The sequence below is a fragment of the Lepidochelys kempii genome, chromosome 8 (assembly GCF_965140265.1).
Source record: "Lepidochelys kempii isolate rLepKem1 chromosome 8, rLepKem1.hap2, whole genome shotgun sequence".
In the NCBI taxonomy this organism is placed as follows: domain Eukaryota; kingdom Metazoa; phylum Chordata; order Testudines; family Cheloniidae; genus Lepidochelys; species Lepidochelys kempii.
The window spans coordinates 74,569,218-74,589,871 of record NC_133263.1 but is presented as its reverse complement, the minus strand read 5'-3'; the positions used below and the strand labels follow the sequence as shown (position 1 = coordinate 74,589,871).

The window sequence follows — 20,654 nt, the reverse complement described above, 5'->3', positions numbered from 1 at the left end:
GGGAACATATTGCATCCACAGAGGGACCTTACACTTTGCTTTATGCTCTTCAGCCCAATGTAGGCAGTTTAATTGACTGTGGACAAGAATCCTGATTTGGCTTGTGTAACTGTGACCTGTCAGGATACTGGCCCCTTGTTCACACAGTCCATTAAACCGACAGTGTGAAGCTTTCTAGAAAATAGTCTAGGATTTTAGATATTGAAAGATGCATCTTAGGTTTTTGGCTGCATAAGCTATGATCATGAGTATTTTCCAGACCAACAGATTAGAAGCCTGCTCTCATTACCTTAACCTGAAGCAAGATTGGGGCTGCATGTGAATGGATGACAGGACTTATCTACAGACATGGCACTATAGAAAAGGCTCGGTAACAAGGCCCCATCCATGGATGGCAATGGTTGAATGAGCCTGCCAGGATCCAAAGCAAGTTACCTAATACTCTTGAGAAAGGAGAGTAGTTTTTTGCCTCGCTCTGGTAGATTATGGTGCTTTTTAACTATTACTTTCTTTTAAGTGATTTCTACAAAATCCTTCAGTCAATGGCCATGTGTTCTGGTGATATCTACTAATGAATGACCAACCTCTTTTCAGTTGCTTTCAGCTAGACACTGAGTGTGATTTCAGAAGCTTATTTATTCTTGCAAATAATGAAAAAATTGGACTAATATCTTCCTCCCTTCCCTCCCAAAAGCTGGCCTACTCCTGCTGCCAGATGGCCCACTGATTTTTTTATGATCACATAGGACCAAATTCTGCAGTTCTCACTCAATCAACATTAAACATTTAAACATTCAATTAAAAATTTCAAATTGATTATAGCACTAGGAGTTTTGCCTGAGTAAGAACTGTGGGATTCAGCTCAAAATTAGAAATCTGACTCTAAACAGCTCAACTGGGAATCCAGAATTCCTTTGTCATCTTCTCCCCTGCCCACTTCTCCTTAGAAGAGAGGCGGGTTGCTTTATAGAGGTATAAAACATTTTTTCTTGAATACAGTATCGTAACTGTATTTGCTGACTTGAAATATGTAGCCCTTTTTGTCCTACTAAGTCCACCCAGTTAAGTCTATAACACACATCCCCTGAAACTTGGCAATAAGTATTTAACAGATGGAGAATTGCCTGCTTTTGCATGCATACAAGCTCATGGCAAAGAGAAGCTAGAACAGTAGGAGAGGCATTTCCACAACAGATGGTAAATGCTATATTGCCCCTTTTTGAAGAGAGAGAATGCTTTGTCATGTGCAAATTTCTAGCTTATGCCAGGATGTTTCTGCATTCTTTCATGGCAAGGGGAAGAATAAAAGGTCAGTGATTATTTCTGTTGGCACGTATTATGGTTGTGTAATGTAATAGTTTACTGTCAAAGGGATATCGTATCTTGCAATAATTGAGACACATTGTGTAACCTCCGTGACCACTGTATTACAGAATTATTTAGTTACTCTGGTTCTTAACTGTGTTTTGTCTGCTAGCAATCTTGAAACTAGACTAAGCCAATTGCAGTAGCATTTATGAACCTTACCATAATTTCCTTAAGATTGCACATATTACTTTTCCTAAACCCTATCTATCCTCCTTACACATAGTATTGAAAGCTTAAAGAGTTCCAAAAATTGTTTGCATTTTTTCACTTTCCTTTCCCCTAAAATATTGGGGGAGTTTTGAGTTCCACAGGCAGGATGAAATTCACACAAACACCTGGCAACATATGTTTCATTTCACAATCTCGGCTTGCTTTCATTGCGCAGTGTGTGATACCCCTAGTATTTTATGAAAAAATATAGTGCTACTCCTACTATCCAGTCACATGCATATGTGGAAGATTGTTAACATTTAATGAAGATGTAAATATTTAAAGTTTTAAGCATGATGACAATCAGGATTTGTACATTATGTAGGTTCAAAACTATAGGTTCTCCCCCCTACTGTTTAAAGAATTAGAGGACATGGGTCAAATTCTGATCTCACACCATTGTAACTCTGGAGTTTGTGCTCAATGTCAGTTAGTTTGCTTCTGCACTAGGGTAACGGAGAGCAGAATTTCACCACTAAATTTAGAGGAGACATCTCTTAAGGAAAGAAATGTCACAAGGGAGTATTATACACTGGAGAAGAAACGTGGTATATATTTCAAGCAAGGCAGAAACTCAAAGGTCAATTGATCTTACTTGAAAATAAATTATAATCATCTTTTGCACAGGTTTCATTCCTAATCCTTTTACCATTAAATTGAATTTACAGGTGTTACCATCTAGGGTTATCAAGTGAAACCCGATCTCTTAAAAGAACAAGTAGTTCTGGAAATTCAATCTTTGAATGACTTGCTTTGTGGACTTGCTTTGACCTTGTGGAAGTCATGAAGCTTTGCTGTGTGCTACGCAATCAGTCTGTATTACAATGCTTGTTCTTTTTAAGGCTCAATCCTGCAAGATACTGAGCAGTCATGGACCTGTTGTGCACCCTCAAATCCTGTTGAAGTCAGTATGAACTGAGAGTGCTTAGCCCTTTAAAGGATCAAGCCCGGAGGGTAGAGTGTGCAAAGATGCAGTGCTCTTCCTACAACTGTTATAATTAGTGTGCACAAACACAAATTTAGACTTATTTATTGTAAAATCTAAACTTCTGGCATATAATTTTATTCAACATCCTCAGACTTTAACCATTACTTAGCACAGAATAAAAACAGTTCATCTTACACACTAGATTTGTTTTCCTTATTTCAGTTAATATTTGATTTGTACCTTTTATACAAAACACAAGAACAATTTACTCCAACATCCCATTTAAAACGTCATTTATTGTGTCTAAGTTTGAACCCCATATCCTTCACCCATGGCCACTGATAAATATTTTTCAGTTGACAAAGTCTCATACAGCTGCATCTATAGTATATCCTCTGTTTAAAACTTTTTGTTATGAGATGGGGATTTTGTTATGGAGAAGAAGTTACAATAGGAAGGGTTGTTCTAATAACCGAGTTAAGAGCTAGAATACAGTAGCCTAACGTCAGAGGTAGACTTCTTAGTCACAGCTTCATGGAAAGAATGCAGCATTTCACAGCTGTGGTGCAGCATCACATTTGTGGTGCTACATTTAAGGCCGCATCACTTCTATCTTCTATTAAAAGGACAGAGCCCTAGGAACATGGGTCTGCCTGTACTCAAAAGAGCCTGAGCCAAAGCCTACTGAAGTCAGTGGGAGCCATTCCACTGAACGCCTTCGATGAGCTCTGGACCAGGCCTAGAGGAGATCTTTTTACTACTTGTTCCCTGTTCTGCAAATACTTTAGGTATAGGGCATTAAGTCCCTGGAGAAATGGAATACCTCATGGTGCTTACCACTGCCCCACTCATCAATTAAGGGAGAAGAGAGTCCTACCCAAAAGAATGCTCTGAAGGGAGTCCTACCCAAAAGAATGATGTATCCCATGGTTCCCAACCAGGGATACGCATACCCCTGAGGAGTACACAGAGGTCTTCCAGGGTACATTAACTCATCTACATCAGTTTCTCAACCTGGGGACATGGCATAGGTTTAGGGAAGTTGCAAGGTCAGGGCTAGTGTTAAGGGGTGGCAAGCAGGGCAATTGCCCAGGGCCTCACACAGCTAAGTTACATGTTTCAATTCTGGGTGGCAGGGCTTGGGCTTCAGGGATATAGTAGTCTGGAAAGGGTGAGAACTACAGATGTATCCAATACACTGTGGGAGCATGTGTAATTCTGTGGACAAGTTAATGAAAGGAAGGTAAGGATGGTGTAATTCAATTTGTAAAAATCTCCAGGCTCATAAGTTCAATGGTGTCACCCTCTGCAACATGGCAGGAGGGACTCAGTGCTCCCCCTCCCCCCCCCACTTGGTGGAATTTTGATAATACAAAAGTCATTTGAAATGGATTACGGGTTGGGTATCATTTGGAAGCCCTTTCTCTCACAAACACAATGGCATCAACATACCAAACCTAGAACAATTATGTATATATTTGAGAAAATGTTTTTTTAATTATGATTTAACACAGGGATGCATGGCTTAAGTAAAGAGATTGATCTTTGGCAATCATAAAGAATCTAGCCTTGACACTTATAACTGAAAACATTTATTCATCAAAGTCATCCTCAGTGTTGTCTCAGTCTAGAGCAGCACTGCTAGACATGTCACATTGATCCTTGTCTGTGCCACCCTCCCGCATCTCTGTACAAGGCAGGCTGCTGGCCAAACATTTGCAGGGTTGTGAGCATTTGATGAGCTGCAAGATTGATTTGGGAGCGCATAGTATTTCACACAACTTCTGTGAAGTGTGATTCCAAACCTGACCCATTTCCAATGACACTATGATCAAAATGTCCACCAATTGGAGGAGCTGGGAGGGGACGAACAATGAATCCCTCTTCCCACACCACAGAGGGTAACACCTTGAAATTATGATTCTGCAAATTTGTACAGATCAAATGACACCTCCCTTAGACCTTTCTATCACTAACTTGCCCATCGAATGAGAATTTACTATATTATGTTCCCAGACTAACAGAGGGCAGATCCAGCTGCCCCTGAAGTCATATAGTCAGTAGCACCTTTTAAAGTATTTTTTTCTTAAAAGCAGTAATTTAAAAGGGTTATTGCTAGTCTTCATTCATACATCTGAAATTGAAACTAAAGTGTAATCTCTATATATGATAGCCCCTGCTAGAGAAAAGTGGCCAATACACCTCTGCCACAATGACTGCATTTTAATAAGTCCATGCACTGAAAAATGTTTTCCCATCCTCTTATAGGAGATAATGCTGGGCCCTCCAGCATAATGACCTTCAGGCAGATGTGATCACAAAGGAGACAGTCTAGTTGTAGTGTTTCAATTCTTAACACCAAGTTCAAAGACAGGCAGTACACTTGCATACCTAGGCTAGACCAAATGTTTTAAATCTTTTTAAAGACAGCTGATGTGAACAGTGGTACAGCCCTAGCAGTCTTAACATGGACTTTCAGAGCTGACACAATTTTCTATGGGCACTTCCACTGGGTTGGCACTTGGCTTGAATCTAGGCTGATTACAAAATACTTAAACTGCACTCAAAATACTATGGTTATGACAAAAGAAGACAAATGCACAGATGAGACGTATTTTTCCACTCCCTCAGCAGAAAGAAATGGTAGGTTTGATGCAAGCCACTTGCCTTTTTATTGAGAAAGATAGCAAACTGCTTCTATGATTGAGCATTACCTTGCTTAATCAATTCATGCTCCAAATAAATCTCAAAATTTAGGGCCAAATTCTGTTTTATTTATGCAAGTAGTCCCATTAATTTCATAGGACTACTCAGGGGAGTAGAATGAAAATAGTTATGTGACTACAGATTTGTTGGGTTTTTTTTGTGGGGCGGGTTTAGCTAAACAACTTTAGCTCTGAAGTTTGTGAACTGCTACAAATTGTGGCATAAACCTGCTTGACCTCAAGGAGCAAAACATCTTAGCAAAATTAGTAATATAGAAAGGATTTTGGAAGTATATAAACATTTAATGTCAAGTTAATGTTTCCAGACAATTTTACCTAAAAACTATGAAAGGAACACAGTCATCTGAAAAAACTCACTTCTGTCTGAATGTATCTACTGTTATAATATCTAAGATTACAATAACTAAAGATTAAATAATGCCATTTTATTTTGTGCATCTGACTGTACTTTGTATGGTCACTATCACTGTTCCAGTGGACCTTTCACACAGCAACAACCAACTAAACAGGAAAATGGGACTGTACAATCACAACAACTGGCAGAAGGACTTGGATAGGTATAGTGTCTGATGCTACTTTTAATTAGTTTATAAATTGACTAAATTTCACATTAACTGTCTCTTTAAAGTGCTGATATATATAGAGAGATATATAACTATATATATATATAAAAGTGAAAAAATAACTTCTCATTTTAACCACTTCACAAATGTTAACCCAGTGTTTCTGTATTATGCTATACAATAAAGACTCAAGGAAATTTTGTACATTTACGGAGAACTTACAATAGCTATAGCCTACATAGGTGGGCCTCAATCCTTTGGCACATCTGTAACTTTACTCAATGCTTATTTAAAAACTTGTAAAAAAACAAATTATTATTTAGGCGGACATAAAAAGGTTTTCAAGTGACTATGAAAAGATGACTGTCTGGCAGGTATTAACATTGGTTTGCATTTGATCCACCATTCTGTGTATTATGCATAATCTAGTAAGAATCATTACAAATGCAACAAACCAACAAAACAGATGCACCAGTAAGACTGTTAGTAACGCTTGCAGAGATGGAAGGATGCGGGCAAAGGTATTCTGTTCATGTTAGTCATATGTGAATCAAGAACCTGATTATAATGTCTATTCAAAACAAGCAGCAAGGTAACACCAGTCCCTTTTGCTGTAGCAGTTTATTGCATTTTCCCCTCCTCTCTGGTTATTGCTATGATCACACTTGCTGTTAAGTTCTGCTTTTCCTCTTATCTTCAAAAAGACTTTTCAGCATGTAAACCTGAACAGCTGAAACCACCACCATTACTCCCAAGTTGACCAAGGACCAAAAATTCACTCTGTCAAAGTTGCTTTCTTGTATATTTCGATCACGAGCTTCAAATGCTCTGAGCAGCGTCTGAATCTGGAGGCTTTTGCTTAACCTGGCTTTGACATTGTTGATGGATTCCTGGTAAGAAACAGAATAGTGTTTTTTTAGAATGTAAAATCATTTGGAAGGAAACAGAAGTACATTTTCTGCTAATATAAATACATATCACACTTCTCACACTATCATTCACATTGCTGGTTTTTATTTGTGCATGTGTCACTACCATTTTTTCATTTCGTGGTTAGGTAACAGTTACTTCACTGATGAATGTTACACATTATGAACTTTTCATTAATATTTTTTAGCCTTATTGTGTATATTTTCATGTGTTTGAATTTAAATACGTAATATTTATCCCAGGCTCTGGACATTTTAACAAATCCATTAAAAATAATCCACAACTATTTCACAAAAGAAGACCCCACCCGCTGAAGAAAGAGAGACACTTAGAGCAGAATGCCCTAAAAGTAAACAAATTTGGGCTATGTCAGACCCATGTGGGACATGAAGACCAAAGATGAGGTGCTCACAACCAGCACCATGTGACCATGTCCTATAATATACTGTGTCAAGCAAGCATCTGATATGGCAACTACATTATTAGAGGAAAGACACCATACTGTTGTCCTCTGAATGTTTAGATTAAATTAGATTAAATTAAATGTTTAGATTAAACCAGCACTATACTTTATGTAGAACTAGATGGACATAAACCAAAACTGCTATATTTAGATTTAATAATCAAAATTAGTCAAGCTATTTCACAATGTACAGCTTCAAACCAACATCATTGCAAATCTGTATCTTTAAGATATCTGAGTGGTCCATTATCTGTATCAGGTGGCTCATGAACAGTTCCATTCTGCACTACTGGACTGCAAAACAAAGCTAACTGTTCTCAGCTGGATTATCTGACCAAGATACCCTTTAACACAAAATGAGCTAGCATTAGCATACAGTATGTTGTTTTTATTTATTTATAGAGCACCTATTGACACAGCAGTCAAACTGTGTTCAGGTAATAGGTAACTTTATTTCTTGAGTGTGTTCTCCTACTGCTTATACTGTTGACTGTTTCTCCTATGTATTTGTATGGCCCCCTGTTTAAAAAGGAGGACTGGCAGACTTTGTCTGAACATTAACTCAGATTCTTGCTTGTAAAAGTTGTGGCATTAACATCCCACCTCTGCATCTTTATACTCCTTTAGAAATTAAGAGTTAATATTTCTAATTATAATCTTTATCTTCTGTTGGGAAGTGAAGGATAATCTAATTTTCAATATTTTAAAATGTATTTAAAATAAATACGGAAAGGATTTGGCATCTTAAACATTCTATTAAGTTCTGGTTTGTGTTAGGAAAGAAAGACCTGGTTTTCATTTATTATAGGAAATAGGACCTGATACACAAACTAGATCATTTTCTACATGGATGAGTAGTCTGTGGGACAGCAGATGGTATGTAAATAAATTTTTAGTGCATGCTGATTCTGCTTTTTTGGAAGGACTCTATTTTCTCAGTAAATTCAGGGCTCAGTATTGTAGCCTGCTAAGCGCTACTGAAACGAGCACAGGCATAGCCTTATTGTCCAGGACTCAGTATTTGCTTCAAAGTTTGTGCAGAGGAACCTATACAACAGTTTGAAAAAACTGTCACAGCAATGAGAGCAAGCTTCTACACCCACAGTGAACTGAATGCTGTTGCGAGGGAGGTGGAAAAGGCTATGACTGGGATGCAGGCAGTGGAGACAGGGTAAAGCCAGTATATGGTTTCAGTGATACCACTTAAAGCAAATGGTGTATGGAGTGCCTGTCGTTAGGATTTTCAGTTATTCTGATTTCGAACTAGGAGCAGGCTGGCTCCAGTGTGCTTATGAGTTGCACGCCCCGCTGAGGGAGGGGGCAGAAGGATAGTTGGGCAGCCATGAGGGCCAGCCACTGACACAGAAACATTTCCAAGGGCTCCATGAAAATAATATCCCTCCCAGGTATTTTCTCAATGCCTTGGGACATAGTGTGTGCATAGCATAATGTCTTTGCCAATTCAACAAACTACGGAAGCCACTCCCTGCAGTTGACTTCATTGTATTTCATCATCAACAAAATACCATGCTCATTAGCTTGACTGGTGGATTAACACTGCTCTCCCTCAACTCTCATCTGCATCCCTCCAAGGTTGAGTCCTCAGTTGTATTACTCAGATAAACAGCTCAGCCACTGTTTAGAAGTATTAGTTATATTAAAGCTTTACTTATTTCCTCTTTCCCCATCTTTGTTAATTGCTATTTATTCCCATTTACTATATAGTGACTAGGGCACTAAGCCAAGATGAGAACAAGAGTTATCCAACAGCATAATTATGAGACACATCAAAGGATATATCCAACAAGTGCTTCTGACTCTACCACAGAGACTGAGCAGAGCATCCCTTTGAGAGAAGTATTACCACCTTTTAGCTATTGGAGGCATTGTTCGTTTGTCCCTTTTCCAATGTGGAGAAGGGAGGCAGGTGGCCAGTGAAAGGACTCAGACTACTGCATACACAGTCCCTTCCAACTGTGCAAGGTGAGGCATAAACACACACTGAAATATTTCCCATCCAATCTCTCATTTGGAAGGAAGAAAATTGTGTTGTTGGACCTTACGTAGCAGGGTAGTGGACGCGTACAAGTAGAAGAATCCTCAGGGCTACAGAAGATTCTTTAGATGAAACAATATGCAAAACTGATTTATCCTCTGGCAGATCGAGGACTGTATATACTTTGTGATTAACCAAAACACCACATGGAAGAAAAGCAAAAGAGTACCGTGTATATAGGCATATATAAGCAGAGAAATTTGTCAACATTTCAGGGCAACTTTTGGGAATGGGGGCTAGCTTATATGCATGTGAGTTTGATCACTTCTCTTCCCCTCTCTCTCTTCTGCCTAAGAATGATGATGATATATATTTATACAGAAGTTATCATCCAACCACTTTACAAATGTCAGCTAATTAAGCCTCATACTATGTTATGCAGTAAGTGGTAGGTAGTAATCGTTTTGCCCATCATTGAAATGCAGCCATCACTGAGATGTACAGCAGCAGCACTATTGCTGTTCCTCTAGGAAATATGTTTGCTTATCTTATGAAGATGAAGAGGTAGCCACTTTACATTTGTGTATATATAGTTACCAAATAGGTCAGATTTATGACTTTCTTTGTGCCTTCAAGTCACTTGCTCACTCAAAATGAGCTTGAGCTTGATCCCAAATGCTATATGTACACGATCAAGTTAATTGCTCCAGGTCGAAAATAAACCTTAAGTCACCATAAGCACAGACACAAAACAATGAAAAAACCTGCCACTATACACGCACACTGGGATTCTGTTTTAATAACCATAGTAATATTTTGTACTTTTTAGTGCCTTTCATCCAAGGAACTTATTAAATCACACTGAGCAAAGACTCAAAGCTCCCCTATGATAGTTATTACTCACAGACACTTAGGGTATGTCTAGCTGCAATTAGACACCCGCAGCTGGCCCATGCCTGCTGAGTTGGGCCTGCAGGGCTCAGGCTAATTGTGCTAGCTGACTCGGGCTTAAGGGGCTGTTAATTGTGGTGTAGACATTTGGGCTCGGCCTGCAATCCAAGTCCTGGGACCCTTCCACCTCGCAGGCTCTGAGAGGCCAGACGACTCCAGCCTGAGTCCAAACACCTGCACTACAATTAAACAGCACCTTACCCCGAGTCAGCTAGCATGGGCCAGCCATGGGGGTCTAACTGCAGTGTAGACATACCCAGTGAGGTTAAATCACTTGTGGTGGGCCACACAGGAAATCCATGGCAGAGCTGGAACTAGAATCCAGATCTTTTAATTCCCAATGTTGCTCTTTAACCACAGGCCCCCCTCAATACGGGACAGAGTGAACATAATGTCCTATGAGGAACGCAGCTGATCACTCTCTTTCCCAGCTGCTCAGGCCCTCACATAGAACAAGACTAAGGCATATTCCCATGGCAGAATGATGATATGAGTTTTTCAGATTCTCTTAAACCTCAACCATCTGATGCTGTAGAGCAGAATACTTACCAGAATATCTTCAAGTTTCATATCCAACATGTCTGTGCCTGTAATGTACTTCTTCCAGTCCTCTTGTTCTCCTTCTCCCATATTATCTAGGACCAATTCAAAGAAAATCACCTTCTCTGAAAGGGTGCTGAATGTGTTGTCAAAGCAGAACATGTAATCTCCATCTTCTGTTTCCACCCTGTATATGAGCAAACATACATCTTTAAACTACACTGTATTTTTAATGCTGGCTCTAAACTTACATTTTTTAACATTCTTCCTTATGTGATTATGACAGTCATGCAAACAGAAATAATTAGATATGCTATACATAAATAGAAATAAATGAAATGCAAGGACACACTAGGGAATGAGATAGCAGAACCGAAAATTACAAGTTTTTCTAAGAAAACAAACTCAGATGATCTTAAATCTTAGTATGATGAGTAGTAGCTTTCCTTCACTTTATTTTTTAAAAATTAAAGCTTTGAAAGATTAATGCTCACAATCACTTTTAAAAATAAAAGACAGCAGCCACTTCTTCTAGCTATGGAAAATAGAAATACCCTTTAAAAGTTTAAATTGACCACTGGTTGCAAAAGGAGCAGAGGGGATAGAATCTTCATCTTTACAAATGGTCCCTGCTCCACTGAAGTTAATTAATTTTAATTGTATGAATATTGGCCCCAAATATTTGAGAAGGTACATTTGATATCAAAGTTTAAAAAACCAAACCAAACCCTGGAAAGAGATCAGACTGCCAGTATGCCAAATAAATGATTACTTGAAAGAGTGAACAGATTACTTTAGTAGAGAAAATACCCTGCAGCAAAGACCTTTTGGAACTCCACAATAGGGAGAGCTTGGCTGTTGACTGCCAATAAACAGACCACCACTATGGCAAGTCAAACATCCTTCACTCCTGGAGGAGCCTATCTATGACGTATTAATAGACTAATACAAAATTAAGAGTACCTATATATGAAATATTTGTGTGCTCAAGCTGCTTAGTAAAAAAGCCTATAATATAACAATAAACTAAGTAATTGAAGCATGTGAATTTATCAAGCATTTTACAAGCTAACAAGCTTCTTATAGTCTACATTCATGAAATTATTTAGATTAACAATACAACCAGTTTTTACAACTGTTAAGAAAAACCATGATTTTAAATACTCAATTTTAAGTTTTGTATTTGTTTGAAGCAACTATAATACTGCTGTATATAATACTGAGTTCAAGTTTGGAGATTTTAGACTTACGTGTGGACTCCATCTGATTTTCTCTGATGAAAAACTAGAATTTCACCTTTTGGAGATTCCAAGTAAAAGTCAACATCTAATCCTGCTCCGTCTAAAACCTGTGCAGTCAGCCAAAAAAAAAAAAAAGAAAAAAGAAAAACTCCTGTTTGAATTGTTGAAAAGAAACACTTTATGTAAAGGAATCGATACAGAGAGAATTTAAAGGGTGAATTCATCAACCCTAGAGTTCAAACCAAGTTAACCAGAACCAGGTTTTTGCCAGAAAGATGCTACACAGTTTCAAATTCCAGGATCAGAGTTTGTAGTGCAGGAGACATGCACACTCACCACGCTAGTTACAGCCACAGAAAAGGAGATTCCAGTGGTTTTCTGCCTGTCAGGGAAGTACTGCAGATTTAGGATCCCAATCCAGCAAGATGCTGAGCATTCTCATCTCTCATCAAAGTTAAAAGGAATTGAAGGCATTTAGTATGTCACAGGATCAAACCCTTTGAGCTTATCAACACTAAAAAGTTGTACTGCTTTAACTATACCAGTATGGATGCAGTTATATTAGTATAAAGGGGCTCTTTATACTGGCATAGCTATTCCCACATGGAAAGGAAAATAAATATACTGGTATAAGCCATCTTTATACTGGTATTACTGGTCCATACTAGGGCTTTTATCATTATAACTATTTATAAACACCACCTTTACTCAAAAGAGTTAAACTGGTACAACTTTTAAGTGCAGACTAGACCTTCCTCACTCAGGACACAATCCTGCTCCTACTGAAGTCAATAGCACAACTTTCAATAACCTCAGTAGATGCAAGATTGGAGGTTTACTGAAAGGGAGGAGGAAGAAAATAATTAAGGAAAAAGGTGACCAGAATGAAAGATAAGTAGTGATATAACTTTGATATAGCGATATCATCTGAGCACATTGTATCAATTTCATATTGTTTTACTATATTGTGAACATGTCTTTGGAGAATTTCAGTCAGAAAGAAACTGTTCTTGTCCTTTATCCATTTATTGTGTAAGTGCATCTGAAAAAAATACAGAAATCTGAAGGCAGGTCTGAGAATTGTGAGAGTTTTTTCACATTTCAACATACCTTTGTATATAGGAGGATTTGCTAATTTAAGTAAAGTTAAGCAGTCCTAGCTATACAGAAGAATTGTGTTAGCCTTAATTGCATCTTGGCATTTGTGTGACAACAAGGTTAAAAGATGGCACAGCCACACAGTTAGGAATTACCTACTAGTGAGCTGTGGGTGGACACAGTGTGTAAGGAGTCAACTGTATTAGTTAGAACCTAGTTGCAAACATTGTTAAAATCTGTGTAAACAGACCCTATAAGTCAACAGCTAATTTATTATAGAAGTATGGCAAGCTATAAAGCTGATCATACAGACTGATGGAGGGGAAAAACAACAGAAACTGAGCAAGAGCAGAGAACACTACATATTTGCATGGAACTGCAGGAGGCTGATTACTAACTTTAACCCTGCTGGACTATACATCGCAATCTGCTGCCTAAAACAGACCCCATCATTCTTTTGCTTTAACAAACTTTTAGACTGAGACTTTAAGGTCGGAAGGAACCACAATGATCATCTAGTCTGACCTCCACACATAATTGCCTCAGCAGCATAAAAAGGACCTTAACTTTTTGCCTGCCTGCTACTATCTGCTTAGTCCTTCAAACTCTGGAAGACACACATAGTTAGGTCGGGAAGTTTGCTGTGTGAGGATCGTTTGCATAACATTTGAACCTGAGCTCCTGGCAGTCCAGTGTGGACATTAGAGGCCCATCTAGCATTTTCCTTGATTTTTCCCCTTGGCTAAAAGTTTCCATCCTGTGGTGGGGGCTGGTTTCCAGACGCACCTCTGAGATGGCTGAACTAGGGTTGCCAGTTTTGGTTGGACTTATTCCTGGAGGTTTCATCACATGATATAGCCTTTAATTCCCACAGACTCCAGGACAATCCTGGAGGGATAAAACCCTAGGCTGAACCTCACTGTCCCGTCTGCCTTTCCCAGGCCTATTTGCCCACCCAGTAACCCCAGTGACAGGCAGGAAGACTCCTGGGTTCCCCCTACCCCGTTACTGCCAATCGCTGGGACGCGGGGTCCGGAAACGAGCTTTATGCCTGGCTAATAAATCTTCCTGACAACGGAGCCAGGTAGCCTCTGCAGGCCGCGCCGCGAGAGCACCCAGCCCTGCTCAGCCTGCAGGGCCCGCTCCCGCCTGGCGCCGCAGGAGGCGGCTGCAGCGAAGGCGGCACACCGAGAAGGCCGGGCGGGAAAGCTGCTCTCCGCCACGCTCGCAGCTGAGGATGCAGGGCCGGCTCCGCCCACTGTGGCTCGCCCCGAGCCGGGTCCCCTCACCTGGTACTCGACCTCCAGCGAGGCGCCCTGCCGCATGGGCTGGAAGAAGCACTCCTTGCGGCCGGCGGGCAGCGTGAAGGTGAAGTCGCTGTCCAGGGAGGGAACGAATCCGAAGGCGCCGGGCGGCGGCGGCAGCAGCAGCAGCAGCAGGTTGTGGAGGAGAAGCAGGCGGGACGCTGTCCCCATCCCCGCGGGCAGCGCTGGGCCTGGCACGGCGCGCTCCGGCTCTGCCCAGCCCGCGGCTGACAGGAACAGGACGTTCTCGCGGATACGGAGGCGGGCGTGAGTCCAGCCTGCCAGAGCGCCCCCGAGGCGGCTGCGGCCGAGAGCAGCCGGCCCCGGGGCGGAGCAGCCCGTGCCCGCGGCCCAATCGCGTCGCGGCAGCCACGCCCCGGAAGCGCTCTCAACATCGCCCGGCGAGCGCGCCCCTCCACCGCCCCGTCAGGCTCCCGCGGCAGGGAGGAAGCTACCGCGCTGCCAGCCGGCAAAGGGAAGGGAGGCTTTTCTTCAAGGACCGCCCCCAACGTTCATGTGGTGGGAAATGTAGTTCGATGCCCGTGGAAGTGGGCGGATGTGCCCAGACATCAGGCTTCCATTCCCTGGGGGCCAGGCGGGAAGGAAAAGGCGAAGGCGAAGGCGGCGGCGGGGGGGGGGGGGGAGGAGGGACGGTGAAATACGCATGCGTAGTAGGAGAATTAGGGCTGTTGCTGTCCTCGGAATGTAACGGCCCGCGCGGTTCGAACGAACGGGCGCCGACGGGGCGCCTTTCGGGACCGCTTTAGAGCGCGAAGTGCCCTCGAGAGAGCTCAGCAGCGCGCCCCGAGGGGGTGCGGGAAGACGCTGCTCTACAGGGGCTTTCCTGGCGGTGAGCCAACCCCCTTACTTGGGGAAGGTAGGCGGGGGGCTCTGGGCTGCACGGTCACGGGGCTCCCGCAAGGTGGGCCCGGGTCTCACTCTGCGGGGACAGTGCGAGCCCGGCTCGGCGGGATCCCCAGGCCAGGGCCGGTGGCGGCGCCGCTGCTGCTCTTGGTCCTGCCTAGCCGGGGGCTGCATGGGGAAGTGGAGAGCTGCGTTGCTGAGCGACGCGACGTGCTGCGCTCCGGGGCCGAGGAGCCGGGGTGGGTTCCCGGGCTGGTGTTTGACTGGCTTGGCTGGTGGTGTGTGTGTGTGTTTTTTAACGGATTTGCCAGACAAATAATGTAATTTGGGCTTTTTTCCGTGGGTCTAAAGCCTGGCGCTATTCGGACAATACACGGGGATAGCTAATATTACAGGTTTCTGTGCCCAGCTACAGATGCAGCAGTGGTCCCACTTCTGCAGTTTAAGCGATAACAGATCATAACTGTTGATAATACTGTAGCTGTGGGCCCACCGACGCGCAAGCCCACCGCGTGTGTGTTGTGTGGGAGGGGGGCGGGGGGTGAGTCAGCTAGAGTGAGGAGCCTGGGATGTTCTCAATCTTACGTATGTGTTATCTCCTTAAATACTATAAGTGGCTGTTGAAGGGGGAGTTGCAGAGTTGCCTTGTGGTTGGGGGTTGAGGTTGCAGCGGGCTTGCCTTGTAGTGGGGGTGCTGGGCTTTTTGCATTTGAAAGGTGGTAAACCTAAGTGGTCACCAACCCGTGGCTGCTAAAAGTCCGGCGGGGCTAAGGCAGGCACCCTGCCTGCCCATGCCCTGCACCACTCCCGGAAGCAGCCAGCATGGTGCCCCTGTGTGGGGATAGGGAGTCTCCAGGCGCTGCTCCTGCCTTCAGGCTCTGCTCCCATTGGCCGGGAGGGGAGGGGTAGTGCACGGAGTCATGTGCGCGCACACACACACACAGCCCCCCTAGGCCACAGGGATGTCCCGGCAGCTTCCAGGAGCGGGACCAGGGCAGGCAGGAAACCTGCCTTAGCCCTGCTGCGCTGCCACCTGCGGTAAGTGCTGCCCAACAGGGGCCTGCACCCCTCCCATATCCCAACCCCCTGTCCCATCATTGAGCCCCCTGGTGGAGCCTGTACCCCAAACCCCCTCCCGCAACCCAACCTCCACCCCATCCCAGAGCCCCCCTCCTGCACCCAAAGTCTGTCCCAGAGCTTTCACACTCATCCCCTCCTGTACCCCTGCCCAGGCTCAGCCCGGAGCCCCCTCCACACTCCAAAGCCTGCACCCCCTCCAGTACCCCCTTCCCCAGCTCGGTGAAACTGTGAGTGAGGGTTGGAGAGAACAAGCGATGGGGGGATGGAGTGAGCAGGGCAAGGCCTCAGGGAAGGGGCAGGGTAGATCTTGGGTTGCACTTAAATTCAGAAAGTGATCTTGCGCTTAAAAAAACTCCTATGGGCTGGGTAGGAGGGGCTCAGTCCTAGAGGCAGGGCTGGTACTGGGAGCAGAAGATCCGGGGACGACGACACACAAGGGTAAAGAAAGCACCATGCAAGGTTTCTTTCCTCTCTGCTGCTGTTGCAGATACTTGTATGAATAAAGCTTTCTTCCTCCTCACCCACCTGCTTCTGTTTGCCTGTCTAATCTGTGTATGTGTGTAGTGGCACTGGGCATGCTCGCTGGTGAAGGCCCCTCTCCCCAGAATTCCTTGCCAATGTGTCTTGAGTCTGACTGGGAGGAGCCACTTTAAGGATGAAATGAGAGGTCAGTCCACTATACCAGTGGTTCCCAAACTTGTTCCGCCGCTTGTGCAGGGAAAGCCCCTAACGCGCTGGGCCGGTTTGTTTACCTGCCGCGTCCGCAGGTTCGGCTGATCGCTGCTCCCCGTGGCCGCGGTTTGCTGCTCTGGGCCAGTGGGAGCTGCTGGACGACACTGGTGCACTCTGTGTGGGGCTACTGTTGAAGATCACATGGAAACTTCAGCTAGTGGAGAATATGACATCTTGTTCCATTAGTGATGTTCTTAGGTATGCAGGTACCTGGGTGATAAAAGCATAGTTAAATATACTTGCATGAGACACACACAACAGTTGTATTGTGTAGATTGTACTGGCTATCAGTTTTTTTTCTGGTCTAAATGTAATGCATGGGTCTTCCACTTATAAACTCCTATGTGGTTTGGGTTCTGGCGATTCTCTCCTTGTGTACCATTCTGACCACTGAAAGTAGTTGCTAACTTGCTAATGGTCCCCCATCTGAATTGTGAGAGCTCAGGGCATTGTGTTTTCTATATGAGAGGTCTGGGTTCTGAAATTCACTTCTGCCTTTGATCAAAAAAAAAATTAGGGTACCTCACAGTGTCCATGTTCACCAGGGTGGATTTGAAATCACATTGATTTAAATTACAATTTAAATCACTAGTCAGGAAGACTTGATTTAATCATGGATTTCTACATAAAAGTGCATTTTTTTTGGTTGTTACAACCTTTAATATATATTCTTCACAACTCACAGATAGATGTAGGTTTCATTTTTGGAAGATACACCCTATACATTTTTAAAGTGATTTATTTTGAAAACTTTTCAGAATACTTTTACAGCTATATCAGAAAATGAATAATTGTTTGGTTATTTCATTTATCAAAGCTAATTGGAGCAGGTATTTATGAAGTCATTGGGAGGTGAACTATCTCCAGTTCAACAGGTTAATCATTAATATTTGGAGGATTTTCTTGCCATGCTGTATTAGGAAGAGAAGATCACCAGACAGACATTTAAATTGTTTTATTTAACTAAGGGTATGTCTACACTACGAAATTAGGTTGAATTTATAGAAGTCGTTTTTTTAGAAATTGGTTTTATATATTCAAGTGTGTGTCCCCCCACAGAAAATGCTCTAAGTGCATTAACTTGGCGGAGTGCTTCCACAGTACCGAGGCTAGAGTCGACTTCCGGAGCGTTGCACTGTGGGTGGCTATCCCACAGTTCCCGCAGTCTCCGCTGCCCATTGGAATTCTGGGTTGAGATTCCAATGCCTGATGGGGCTAAAACATTGTCGCGGGTGGTTCTGGGTACATATTGTCAGGACCCCGTTCCCGTCTTCCCTCCGTGAAAGCAAGGGCAGACAATTGTTTCGCGCCTTTTTTCCTGAGTTACCTGTGCAGACGCCATACCACGGCAAGCATGGAGCCCGCTCAGTTCACTGTCACCGTATGTCTCCTGGGTGCTGGCAGACGCGGTACTGCATTGCTACACAGCAGCAGCAACCCATTGCCTTGTGGCAGCAGACGGTGCAATAGGACTGGTAGCCGTCATCGTCATGTCCGAGGTGCTCCTGGTCGCCTGTGTGAGGTCGATCAGGAGCGCCTGGGCAGACATGGGCGCAGGGACTAAATTTGGAGTGACTTGATCAGGTCATTCTCTTTAGTCCTGCAGTCAGTCCTATTGAACCATCTTATGGTGAGCAGGCAGGTGATACGGATTGCTAGCAGTCGTATTGCATCATCTTCTGCCAGGCAGGCAAGAGATGAGGATGGCTAGCAGTCCTATTGTACCATCTTCTGCCGAGCAGCCCTGAGATGTGGATGGCATGCAGTCCTTCTGCACCATCTGCTGCCAGCCAAAGATGTAAAAGATAGATGGAGTGTATCAAAACAAGAAATAGACCAGATTTGTTTTGTACTCATTTGCAAGCCCCCCCCTCGTCCCCCATCTAGGGGACTCATTCCTCTAGGTCACACTGCAGTCACTCACAGAGAAGGTGCAGCGAGGTAAATCTAGCCATGTATCAATCAGAGGCCAGACTAACCTCCTTGTTCCAATAAGAACAATAACTTAGGTGCACCATTTCTTATTGGAACCCTCCATGAAGTCCTGCCTGAAATACTCCTTGATGTAAAGCCACCCCCTTTGTTGATTTTAACTCCCTGTAAGCCAACCCTGTAAGCCGTGTCGTCAGTCGCCCCTCCCTGCGTCAGAGCAACGGCAGACAATCGTGCATCTGAGTTGAGAGTGCTGTCCAGAGCAGTCACAATGGAGCACTCTGAGATAGCTCCCGGAGGCCAATACCGTCAAATTGTGTCCACAGTACCCCAAATTCGAGCCGGCAAGGCCGATTTAAGCGCTAATCCACTTGTCAGGGGTGGAGTAAGGAAATCAATTTTAAGAGCCCTTTAAGTCGAAATAAAGGGCTTCATCGTGTGGACGGGTGCAGGTTTACATCGATTTAACACTGATAAATTTGACCTAACGTCCTAGTGTAGACCAGGGCTAAAACAACAACGTTATGTATTCTTTCTACACCGGCAGAAGAAGCTACTGCTGTTAAAAGCCCACGAAAGCTTATGCCCAAGTACATTTGTTAGTCTCTAAGGTGCCGCAAGGACTCCTTATTGTTTTTGCTGTTAAAAGTGAGATGATCACTTCAACAGTCTCTGAATCCAAGAGTTTAAGTGACCTCCACCAGTTCACTGGTCTGACTTTCTTTAAAACATCATCAGCAAACATATATTTCTTGAATGGTTCACCCTTAGCTCTGAAGTTTATTATAGTTGGCATTATGGATGGATGATTGCTGGATATCCATGTCATAGCCAACTCCTCTTCTTCAGCAGTTAAAGTTTGACTCTGGTACTGAGTATTGAGAATATTTGCAAGAAAATGAGCTGGAGATCATGTTTGTCCCATTTGTTTTTTTAATGCTTGTAATTTAATTCCGTCATTGCATATTTCTCTTTTAAGATCTCACTCAATTCCTTCCAATTCTGAACAGTGTCAGCAACAGAACAGCTATTTCCTTGCATTTTGTTCTAGGCCAGTGGTTCCCAAACTTGTTTCGCCGCTTGTGCAGGGAAAGCCCCTGGTGGGCTGGGTCGGATTGTTTATTTGCTGCATCCACAGGTTTGGTCGATCGCGGCTCCCAGTGGCCGTGGTTCGCTGCTCCAGGTCAATGGGAGCTGCTGGAAGCAGCGCGGGCCGAGGGACGTACTGACTGCTGCTTCCAGCAGCTCCCATTGGCCTGGAGCAGTGAACTGTGGCCACTGGGATCCGCGATCGGCCGAACTTGCGGACGCGGCAGGTAAACATACTGGCCTGGCCCACCAAGGGCTTTCCCCGCACAAGCGACAGAACAAGTTTGGGAACCACTGTTCTAGGATATAGAAATAGGCTTCAGGGTACTCAGCATGTGTTCAAGATTTCTCTTAAGCCTAATGCTGAGCACTTTGGCTGTGACAGTGCCATCTATTTTTTCACGATTCTGTTCACAAACTGTCATCAGATTAGGCCAGTTCTTGATATAGTGCTCAAAACAGACCATTACTGAGTTCCATCGCATATCTTGTGGGAGAGTTAGTTTGGTTCCTTCCACTTTTTTCAGAGCAGGTACTGCAAAGTGGTTGTTACGGAAGTATTTTGCAATTTCAACAACATTAACCTTTATTTCTGGAACACTGAAGTCTTTGGTTAGGAGGTGTATCAAATGAGCACTT

At 43.4% G+C, this 20,654-nt stretch overlaps 2 protein-coding genes across 10 annotated transcripts in view; one reads left to right on the top strand and one right to left on the bottom strand.

Moving 5' to 3' along the window:
* Positions 1-1,177: 1,177 nt before the first annotated feature.
* On the bottom strand, positions 1,178-14,653 carry TMED5 (transmembrane p24 trafficking protein 5). Its single transcript, XM_073357038.1, has 4 exons — positions 14,304-14,653; positions 11,926-12,023; positions 10,685-10,862; positions 1,178-6,685 (listed from the first exon to the last, which is right to left on the bottom strand). The coding sequence occupies exons 1-4, from the start codon at positions 14,487-14,489 to the stop codon at positions 6,467-6,469; spliced, it is 681 nt and encodes a 226-aa protein (XP_073213139.1). The 5' UTR covers positions 14,490-14,653; the 3' UTR covers positions 1,178-6,466.
* A 127-nt stretch (positions 14,654-14,780) lies between these two features.
* CCDC18 (coiled-coil domain containing 18) overlaps positions 14,781-20,654 on the top strand; it is a 72,849-nt gene continuing 66,975 nt past the window's right edge. The window contains exon 1 of one of the 9 annotated variants that reach the window (XM_073357028.1): positions 14,781-14,837. Coding sequence is in view for 5 of the 9 variants with exons in the window: in XM_073357026.1 (XP_073213127.1) it covers positions 17,183-17,192 (10 nt within the window). In the remaining 4 variants the exon portion in view is untranslated. Of the gene's footprint in view, positions 14,838-14,958; positions 15,196-16,002; positions 17,193-20,654 lie in introns of those variants that run through there. The other 8 variants (XM_073357027.1, XM_073357030.1, XM_073357029.1 and 5 more) reach the window with 8 other exon arrangements.